This window comes from Ochotona curzoniae, unplaced genomic scaffold (genome assembly GCF_017591425.1).
Source record: "Ochotona curzoniae isolate NIBS_2020 unplaced genomic scaffold, NIBS_Ocur_1.0 scaffold_3171, whole genome shotgun sequence".
NCBI lineage: Eukaryota > Metazoa > Chordata > Mammalia > Lagomorpha > Ochotonidae > Ochotona > Ochotona curzoniae.
In genome coordinates, this window is record NW_024467104.1 from 2621796 (window position 1) to 2633480 (window position 11685).

The 11685-nt window shown below is 41.2% G+C and overlaps 1 protein-coding gene across 1 annotated transcript; it reads right to left on the bottom strand.

Moving 5' to 3' along the window:
* Window positions 1–10478: 10478 nt before the first annotated feature.
* On the bottom strand, window positions 10479–11429 carry LOC121172282 (olfactory receptor 5B12-like). The gene has a single exon (XM_041004132.1). The coding sequence runs from the start codon at window positions 11427–11429 to the stop codon at window positions 10479–10481; it is 951 nt and encodes a 316-aa protein (XP_040860066.1).
* Window positions 11430–11685: the final 256 nt, after the last annotated feature.

Genomic DNA, 11685 nt, shown 5'->3' on the forward strand with positions numbered 1-11685 from the left:
CTGCCCGTGGGTGTTGTGAGTGTGGCATAGATACAGTGGAGGATTCCATTTATCATATAAAGCAGTCAGCGTTTATGACTTCTGCAGCGGGAGATCTGAGTGGCACATTTTCAGCATTGCCTCATTAGGGAACTGTGCTAAGGAGAAGCTACTGTTCTAATTGACTGGTTCTTCTTGCACTTGCTTTGTGAAAGTTCTTTACTCCACATCCCTTGTTGTTCTGTAGGGAACAGACATCTTAAGTGCTACTCCAGATGCTGAACTTGGAGAAAAGAGCTTTAACAGGAAAGTATAACGTTGTGATTAGATGAAAACATGACGACTCGGACACTCTCTGGGTATTCCTTCTTAGTTTCATGTTTGGTTATTGTAGGAGCTCAATTATCTTCCTGCCAAATTCCTGACTACACAAGTAGCAACAGACAGTGAGCAGAGAAAACCCTGTGAAAATACTGTCTTGGGAAATCTCTTCTTCTCCTCCAGGCATGAGAGTTTAGTTTCCATTTAGCGAATGGATCACAAGGTATCAAATATAGATATAGGGACACTCATTTTAGGAAGTTATAGTAATTCAGATAAGAATTGATAGGATTGGACTAAGCTAAGTGATAGATGCTATGTACTATTTTCTTGCACTAAGCATTGTGTTTTGGTTGTGATGAGCAGTTCTTTTTAAAAAAATATTTATTTTTATTGAAAGTCAGATTTACAGAGAGAAGGAAAGACAGAGAGAAGGATCTTCCATCCTCTGTTTAATCCCCAAAGTGGCTGCAACAGCTGGAGCTGAGCCAATCCGAAGCCAGGAGCCAGAAGCTCTGTCCTCAACTGCTTTGCCAGGACACAAGCAGGGAGCCGGAAGGGAAGTGGAGCAGGTCATGAGCCAGTCCCATGTGGAATGTAAATGCTGAAGGCAAAGGATTAGCCTTCCACACTCTGCACTGGCCCTGGTGTTGCTGATTTAAGCCTCTAAGCTTTGAGGTCACTTATTTACAGTAGCAAATGACAATTACAACTCTGCAGTACAAAAGAAGAAATCAAGTCACAGAAAGATGAGGTGCAGGACCAAAATTCACCATCGCTTCTTACCAAATATAAAGAAATTGCTCCTTAACAACAATCAATGTGGGTAAAATGGTAGGAGACAACGGCAGCTGGGAGCCCCGGGACACGGGATGTCTTGCCCGGATTCTGGCTCCAGCCACCACATGCACGTGATAAGCTGTCCCCGGGTGGCCAGTGCGCCATTTGGCACCAGGCTCTGCCTGCTGGCCGCGCGGCTGGGGAGCTCTTGGATTTTAGGTTCTCTGATTAGCTGCTTAGGTAGCTCCATGCTGAACCCACAATGCTTTGGGGATGGGAATCAATCCTGAAGATTCCCAATGACAGTAACTCTTCCTCTGAAGATAGAACGGGCACACCAGGAAATACTGAGCAAACCTTAGCCCACAAGTTAAATTAGAAACCAGGATGGGGCACATGACATGTCCAACTAGGTTCTTGCACCAATTGGTCTGCGTGAGTCACGGATGCTGAGCCACAGTATCTAAGGCAGGGGTCTTGATAGGTGACGGGCTGTACCTAGATGAGTCAGGGCAACCACAGGCATACTTGACACTGGTTGGGAACAGGCCCGGCTGGGGAGCTAAGAGGAAACCCTAGCTTGGAGAAGGTACCCACTAAGGGGCACATGGGCTGGAATGGGGCTGTGTTCTGATCGGGTTACAGTTGTAGTCACCCTTGGCACAAGTGTGGACTGGGACTAGATGCACCCGGCTGGGTCAGACTGCAACACCTTCTGGTGTTCTGGAGGACCAGGGTAGATGGGGGACGGACTAGGCTAGCTATATGTGGGTATGAATGAGCCGTGGCTGGACTGAATCATCCAACAGCAAGAACCAGAATGGGTTGAAGGCCAGTTAAGAAAAACCACTGTTCCTGCTAGGACAGGAGGTGGACTGAGTAGGTCTGGCTCATGGACCCCCTGGCATGAGGGAAACCTGGCACCAGGAGGGGTTCTGATGGAGGAGCCTGGGCAGCTCCTCTGACAGGATACAGACCCTACAAGTTAGCCCAAGAAGCATGGAAGGAAACAGCCCAGAAGAGGGCATGGAAAATGTCCCACTGGCATACATTTGGCATGGGTCGGGGGTGGACCAGGCTGAATCAGTGCCCATCATCCACTGGCAAATCCGAACCCTGGAGCAGAGTGTGGGTCGAGTCATGTTCGGTCACGACAAAAGCAGTACACAATACAGAATGCCAAGGTGAGGCTGCCTGTGCCAGATATGACCGCAGTACCCAAACAGCACACGTGAGAATCAGGAAGGGAGGGGGCAGAGCCGGCAGGGGAATAAGGGGTGGTTCCCTTGCTGGACAGATACTCCCACTGGAGAGCGTCAACCGGGATGGGGACAGACCAGACTAGGCAGGGTTACAGCACCTGTGCGCCTCATGTGGACTAGATCAGGGATTCCTACAGGCTCAAACATAATTGGAGTGGGTGAGGGTGTTGGGGCTTAGCCACAGCAGAAGCTGGCACTGGGGGGCCGATAGTGTCAAGTCTAACCATAGAACCACATGGAGAGTGCACAGTCTGGGAGTCCCTCTTGGAGAGGGAAATAGTGGGCTCCTCCTTCTTTGGTTACCACTCCCATGGGAAGGAAAAAAACTAGAACAGGGACTGGGGTGGCTGGACGGAGAGGCACTCAGCAGCATCCGTGAGGGCTAGACAGTTGGGCTGGTTAGATGGAACTAAGCTTCAATACCATTTGACGTGTATGATAGCCAAATGGGATGTGGGACAGACTGGAATAGTCTGCTACACATACTGGCCAACCCGGGTAGGGGCGGTCCTGGTGGGGGTTGTTGTGGGTCACTCTGACGGGGTTGCAGCTCCCACTGGTTTGTGTGAGGACCGAATGTGTACCAGGTGGAACTGGGCTGGACTGCAACATCCATTGGTTCCAGAGGAAGTCAGGGCTGAAAACAAAACCAGCCCAGAAGTGGCAACCACCAGCTGGGCAGAACAGGTCAATCCACCACCTCAGCTATATGTTGGCAGCAAAATGCTGGACAGATGGAGACTCTATGATGGACTATGTCAATCAGTGGATTTTTCGGCAACCACATCGTGCCTGGAGTAGCGAGAATGGCAGTGATTCATAACTGGCAAGCTATCAAGACCACTTGAGCAAGGATCTCAGAGCACGCCCCGCATCGGGGTCCTGGGATGGGTGGGAGACTGGGTGGGGCTTCTCCCTCAATATTCCCTTTACCTTAGATAAATGAATAAAAATTTTTAAAAAGGGTAGGAGACAGGGCCAACAAAAATAATGTCTGAGGACCCTTTCCAGTCCTAAAATGGGCTTAGGATTATAGTTGAAAGGACACTGCCTGGCATTAAGAGGTATGATGTTGTAAATATCATTAAAGTCACTGTGCTGGGTCTGAAAAATGAAGCAAAGAAACCAATTTATAGATGACGATCCTATAGATGAGAATTTCAGAACTGGAAGTCAGAAAAAATAGTCACACTATCTGTTGAGAAATTTTGCCACATTTGCCAGTGGATCTGATGTGGAGACAGAAGAAAACAGGGAAGTGAGGATAGCCCTGCTGCTGAACGCCATGTTGATGTCCTCATCCTGGTCGCCTGGATCGTTAAAAGTCTGCTGGTCACTACAATGTATTTTAGTGTATCATTTTAGTGTATTTTTTTTCTAACTGAAGTTCTTACCAGACCATTTGTAATTAGATTTTTCTTCCATTTCTTTCCCTGGTCATCAATTATTTAGAGAAAAGAAAGCTCTTCCCTTTATCACAGACTGCCCAAAGGGAGCCTAGCTCATGTCTAGCATTTGTCATCCCGCTGATCTCTGACATAGGCCTTTTGAATCTGATCTTTAGCTCTCCTTGCTTAGCATAGTCCTGAATAAAAAAAAAAACTGATTGTCAGGCCCGGCACGATAACCTAGTGGATAGATTCCTTGCCTTGCATGTGGCAGGATCCCATATGGGGACCAGTTCATGTCCTGGCTGCTCCACTTCCAATTCAGCTCCCTGATAATATCCTGGGAAAGCAGCAGAGGATGGCTCAAGTCCCTAGGCCCCTGCACCCACATGGTGACCTGGGATATTCTCCTGTCTCCTAGTTTCAGATGGACCCAGCTCTGGTCAGCAGCCATCTGGGAAGTGAATCAACAAATGGAAGATTCCTCCTTCTCTGTAACTGTCTTTAACAACAACAACAAAAACAATACAGGTTTGCCATTGTGTATAATTTCTGAGAATCAGATATTCAGCAATGGCTTAGCTGGGTGCTTCTGCAGTAATTAGCTTTTCTTCTCTGAAGGCCATGGTGAGGTTTACGGATTTGTTTCTAGGAGTGGCTCACATAAGTGAGTTTTTGTAAGATCCAGATTACTCTCTGATTGTCATGGAGAATCTAAGAGTCATGCTTGTGTGCTTTTTTGTCACTTCTAACTGGTTTTCCTCAGAGAAAGAGATGGAAGTCAGAAGCCACAGCATCCTTCATGACCCGATCTTTATTAGTCTGCATGCTTTCCTAGTGCACATGTCAGCTTTATTCAGCAAGGGAAGGCAGTGAACAAGGCATATTGTGCTTTATGGATACTTATTCCCTTTTGTCATTTGAAATTCCACAATATACTACTTTTATGTTCCCTTTCATAGTTTTTGATTATTTATATTCTCATAATTATTTTTATTTGTGACATGATTTCAATCACTATTATTACTATGGATTTTCTCATACTCTTGTAATTTTTAGTTGGTTGCCCAACTGATATGTGAAGTTTTGTTTCATCCTCCAATACCTCTTTTCTTTTGCGCAATTCCGTTTTCCAGGCTCTACTACAGAGTCAAGTCTTATATTTGGAGTTCATGTTTTTATGAGCATTCTGTTTATACTTGAGTGTTATGCTAACATTTATCATTTCAAGACTCTATAAAAGTAGGAATCAAAAATGAAACAAAAAATTCAAATGCAACCTCTTTTGTGAAAGTGTTAATTGCAAACATATGCTGGATACAGATACAAAAGTTTGGCAGAAGTCAATGAGTGCATGTTGTGAATACTGGCATATTTGCTATGCTTCTAAATTAATTTGTAGTAACGAAGATTTTGCTTCATTTTTCAATTCAACTTGTTTGAGTATGAATCCCAATTAGATGATATGACGCAAAGTTTGGTATAAGATTCTTGACAGAAATTATGATCATGTAGCCGTTTTTTTCTCTTGAAATTACACAATAAACTTGTCTAGTCTAACATCTAAATTTAGAACTATAAGATTTAATCTCATACATCTATTTGTACTTTCTTTCCTGTTTGCAGTGAGAGCAACACAGTCGTCTGCTCTGCCTATGCTACACAATATAAGCTAAAAACTCAGGATTTCAGTCAACCTTCTTGATCTGGTCCCACTCCACATGCTACAAATTATTTCAGATCTTTACTCTGCCGTTTAGAATTCTACAGTAAGAACTTTTACAAACTGCTTTGTTCCCCTATGGATTGACAGGAATTAGTTTTTTTTTTTTATCCTATGAAATTAGTTACAGCTTACCTGTTTTGTGTCTTTTTTTAAAAATTCTGTCGGTTGAACTTTTCTGCTGCCTGTCAGCATCTGTTGTCTTTTCCCTGTGGTTTTATGCTGATTTCTGCATCTTCACTGCCTTTCAGCAGTGTTTCCAGGGAAACTGAAAATAAACATACCATGTTGAGCCGGTTTAGAAATATCTATGGGTGGGGTGGATGATACTCTATTGTTGCATTTCAGCATTGTTGGATTACATTCAGAGAATCCTGTTTGGAATACAAACTTCTTTGTTGCTCTTCTTTGTGGCCTAGGATGAACTTTATTTTCATTCATGCTCATGTGCCATTGAAAGCAGATGGAACGGCTCTTAAGCTGCATCCAAAGCTCTACATGAGTGTGACATCATATCTGTCTTAGCATCACTCACGTCGTTTCTTTGCTTTTTAGTGATTTTTCTCCTTCATATTCAGAATTATAAAACAGATGAGTTCAATCATCCTGCTATTGCTGTGAAATCATTTCTGCTTATACTTTGGCCAGTTCAAGAATATAAAGACTAATGACCTATTTTTTTCCAGCTTTATTACTGTTTCCCCTTAACATGTAATTCTTTTTTTTCCCATTATTCCTGTTATTTTTAGAAAGACATTAACTCTGTAATATTTTTGGTATGTGCCATCCATGTTGGTAAGTTGGATTCTATAGGTGAAATAAGTTTATCTCTTCACTTATTTATTTTTCAAATTAAAAATATACTGATTTATTAAGTGTATTGGAAGAGAAGTTGTTATGGGAATATGTCCACCAAGGCCCATATCCACTTGTGAGAAAGGAAGTGACCTTTATTTATTACAGATGGTATCAGCTGGGGTCACTCCCAAAAGACTGAACATGGAGTGTCCCTGTCACAAGCTTATGTAGAGCAAATGCATAGATTTCTGTGCAGATAGGAGCCAGCAAGCAGGGAGATACAGAAACAGAGACTCAGCTGTCAGCTTTGGGCTGTCAAAACATTACAACAGTTCTTGGCATTTTCCTGTCTCTTCAGCTGATATTTTATCTTAACATCCAGTGGTATTGACCTTGCCTCTTTTGACTCTAAGCAAGCTCATCTCCTCACATCTTCCAAACAGGCTGTCATCTATGTGACCAACATTCTCCTCATGCCATCAACACTCGTTGCACCTGAGTATGCCAGTCCCTATGGATGAAAGGTGATAAATACACCGGCACTTGGTTCATACTTTCATCCTTAAACTTAAGCACAATTGAGTCCCTATTGTCTGACGATTGGACTTGTCTCATTATGCAGTCCTGTATGTGTTTCCTTCCCTTCCCTTCCCTGCTTTACGCTTCCTCTCAGTTTATTTCTACTATGACATCTACTGATACAAGCTGTTCCTAAAAAAGGAAACAACCATGTGCGTTGATAAAGAAGAGTGGGCAGACTGTGCTCGGATTCTTGTGTTCACAGACTGCTGGTGCAGGAGACCAAGGTCAAACTCCATAGGCAACGGTCTACAAGTGGACGTAAGTCCAAGACCAAAGTCGAGGCCTGCAGGTGAGGGTCCTAAGTTGGGCAATGATCCAAGGCCACAGATGTTTACTGTAAGATATTCTGGCGACAGTTACAAACTGACCTCAGCATGATTTTTGATAGAACCCAATCTATTGTCCATTCCCAGAATGTAAGTTTTCCTTTGTAGAAACTGGTTCTCCATCATCCCCAGTACATGCAGTGGGTAGAACAAAAGACATTCCTGTTGCAGATGGAGAGAGTAGATTGAGGGAGAGAAGCAAACGAGCCAAGAATGCTCCACCGGCTCTTACAGAACCTCCAAACTGCCTGTCTTCACCTTGCTGAGATATGTTCTCCTATTCCAGCACTGTGAATCATAAAAGAACTCTCAGTCTTGCCGTGTCTGATGTCCTTATTATGTCATTGCACTGGAACGTAAGTTTGTCTAGGCACAGGTTGATATTTGATTTCCCTCAAGCATTTGAGAGATGTTACTCCTGTGTCTTCTGACTTTAATGAAAAGTCCATTATTACTTTGTATGCTTCTTTCTCTGCCATCTAGAAAATTTTCTCTTAATTGATTCTTTTTTTTTAGTTTTACAAAATTAAATCTAATACAAATTAAAAAAAATGTACCCATCTAAGAAATTTTTATGGTCCTTCAACATTGATATGTTTGTGTAATTGATCAATTTCTCATTTTAAATTTTGATAATTGGCTTCCTCTGTTTTCCCTGTTCATGTTTTTCCCGCTGGAATTCCTAGTAGTTCTATGCTGGAACTTTTCAATCTGTCATTCCTGTCTGTTAAATTGCCTTTCATCTTTTCCTTTGATTTTTCTCTGTGTTCTGTATCATTAATATTTTTAAAACTCTAACATTTGCATGCTAATTCTAAGTTGGGCTTTCTGTAGATTAAAATTTATTCCATCCGTTGAAGGAGTTGAAAAATGTTTTGAAAGCCTGTATTCTATTTCTAAGGCTCATGGTTGTTTCTTTTTCCTATTTCCTGCATGGATTAATAACCACTCATTCGTGTTTCATTTGTTTTATGCTCTGGCTCTTCTTCAGATATATTTCCCCCATAACTTCGGAGTATTTTAAACCTAGCTGTTTCAAAGTTTGTGCATTAAACCATGAGTTATCTTCTCTAGGGAATGATTTATTCCATTACTGAGTTTCTTAGCTATATTTCATGGATAAGATTCTCCTATATTGAGCATACTTTAAGAATTCATCTCATGTTGATGTATTTTGTTTTCTTGCTTATTGGATTAAACCTTCTCTGTCCAAAGGCTTTTTAGTTTCAGTGGAAATTCTTGATATTCAAAGATCTTATTACATTGGTGAGTCAGACTTTTGGCGGTTAGTGCCTTGGTCCCATTCTTCTTCAAGTAAATCTGTTTCTCTAATGCATACAGGAAAATGTATTATGAAGAAACACAGAGGAACATACAGAACAATTTAGTTTCCAATGATAGGAAAGGGTGATGTGCAGATTTCCCACTTTTTTCAGGGAATCTTTATCTGGTACTCAATGACTTTGTTAGTTTTCTGATTCTCCAGGAATATTCCTATCAAGAGCACAACACTTGGTTCCAGAACTTGTTAGATTGTAAGCTCATCTGTTGCCTTTTTGATTTCCTGTACTGTCTGAAACACATGTTTGTGCAGGTATTTCATAGGTGTTTAGAGTACAAGGCTTTCTCCTTATTTTTTATTTCAATGTTTAATTTGATTTGATTCTCATGATGATACCAAAATAGCATATCAAGTATGTTGTGAAAAATTCCAAATGTTCTAGCATTCTATTTAATAAAGTGTAATCCAATTATTTCATTGAGAAATATTTTTGTACAATAACATCCACATTTATCCTTGTGATTAGATTTGAAGCTGAAATTTTGGGGCTTGAATGAACTGTTTCAAAAGCTTTATGGAAATGATTGCTTTTACCTGAAGAAGAAACAAATTTCCTTACATTATAATGATATTATTTATTGTGGCCCACATGGATTCAATATCTTCTCTGTGAAGTCCCTTCTCTATTTTTCATTCTCTATCTACTTTCCCAATAAACTACTGTCTTATAAAAGCTACTTATAATATCTCCCTGGCTGTTGTAAAGCAAATCTGGCTCTCTTCCACTAACCATTAGAAAGGACTAAAAAAGGAAAGATGCTACATGGTTGTTGTGTGCATTTTGAGGAGAAATGTAATGTGATATCATAATCTCATCACTGTTTGAAATTTTTTTGTCGTGTGTACCACATTACTACTGATAAAAGTGTGTCATTTTTCCTTCTCAACACATTTCCAGGACATCCCCTTTCCCCAGGAAAGAATGAGGTGATTCTGTGGTTAAGCTCACAGTGTGAAACATATCTTGGCATAGTAGGTTAAATACATTCATATATACATACATAATTCCCATTGTAATGTAAATAGAAAATTTCTACTACCATGTCTGACACACAATGAATGTCCTAAATGGACACCAGTTCCATTCCCTTCTATTTATCTGTTGTCTATTGGGCCAATGGAGATAGAAGAATAAAGGTCATTTCCTTCTCTTGTATTTTAAAAAATGATTTATTTTTTTTTATTGGAAAGCCAGATTTACAGAGAAGGAGAAGGAGAGACAGAGACAGATTTCCATCTGCTGGTTCACTCTCCAAGTAGTTATAATAGCCAGAACTGAACCAATAAGAGTCAGGAGGTAGGAGCTTCTTCCAGGTCGCCCAAGTGGCAACAGGGTCCCAAGATGCTGGGCTTTCCTCAATTGCTTTCTCAGCCCGTATGAAGGGAGCTGATAGGGATGTGGAGCAGCCAGGACATGAACCAGTGTCCACATAGGATTACAATGCTTTTAAAAGGAGAATTAGCCACTTGAGCCACTGTACTTGGCCCTTGTATTGCATTTTTACCGATAGTGATTTTCTTATATGTAGTGAATTGGGGACTCTGATTTGTATTGTCTTGTTTGACTTAATTAATTAATTTGATGAGTTTCAGTGCCATATAAATTTTATCCTGAGATAGACATTGGGTTTATTTAGTAGAAATGTGCATAGTATATGTTTCAATGATACAGGAAAAAATTTATTAGAGATGCATGGAATAAGTACATGGAATAATAAACCCTGTGATTAGAATCATCAATCCATCTGCAGCATCTAGGATTATAACTTTCACCTTCACATGGAAGAAACATCTCATTTCTTGTAAAACATATCCAAAACTTACTGAAGCATAGTCAGAGTTCCAAAGCATAAATGGAACAGATTTCATGCATGATGAAATTGTTCACAGAAACTAAAGATAAGAAGTAATTAAAATTTAAAATTTGGATGTTAGAGTTCTGGTGGAAGTCTCACAAGATGTGCAAGGGATGTATTATTAATAGGATGAGCTGAATGGAGATTTTACTTTCCCCATAATCTTTGTGAAGGCACTCTTCACCTCCTTGTTCCTCAGACTGTAGACCAGTGGGTTCAGCATGGGGATGACCATGGTGTAGAAAACAGACGCTATTTTATCTGTGTCCATGGAATGATCAGAACTTGGCTGCAGGTACATGAAGATGATTGTGCCATAGAAAATGGAGACCGCAGTGAGGTGGGAGGTACAGGTGGAGAAGGCCTTTCTCTGTCCCTCTGCTGAGTTCATCCTCAGGATGGCCACAGAAATGAACAGGTAAGAGTTCAATATTATCAAAAGAGTGAAAAAGACATTGAAGGATGCCAGTGTGAAGAGCACAATTTCATTTGTGTGAATATCAGAACAAGAAATTGCCAGCACTGGGGGAATGTCACAGAAAAAGTGATTAACCACATTGGAATGACAGAAGGAGAGACGAAATGTCAAACTGACATGGATGGAAGATTGTAAGAGTCCTGAGATGTAAGAACCAGTGACCAGCAGGATACACATAGTACTTGTCATGGTGGTGGTGTAATGCAGGGGCTTACACACTGCTGTGTGACGGTCAAAGGCCATCGAGGCCAGGAGAAAACTTTCAGTAGTGGCAAAGGCTGCAAAGAAGAACATCTGGGTAGCACATGCATTATACGACATGATCTTATCTCCTGTGAGGAACCCCAGCATCACCTTGGGAGTTACAGCCGAGGCATAAACGCAGTCCACCAGGGAGAGGTTACTGAGAAAAAAGTACATGGGAGTGTGGAGCTGGGAGTCCAGCAGAATCAACACTATCATCCCAAGATTTCCAATCAGAGTAGTGAAGTAAATGAGAGTGAAAATTATAAATAAAGGGAGTTGTAACTTTACTGTATCTGTTAACCCCACCAGAATGAATTCAGTCACCTCTGAAATATTCTCCATTAGCATCACTAGAAAATCGTGAGTTGCAGCAATAACAAGTTGAGAGAATGTAAAATTATGCTAATTAAACATTTGCTGTGAGAACTGAAGCATGCTCAGGGCCTCTTGTTTATATGTCAGTTGCTTTTCTAGGACAGCAGTCCATGTACAAGAAGCTGGAATCAGTGGGTTGAGCAAATGGATGTCTACTGACTGTGGTTGCTTCAGATGTTCTGAATCAAATCCGTGGGGTCGATTTCATCTTGCCCGAAGTACAGTATTC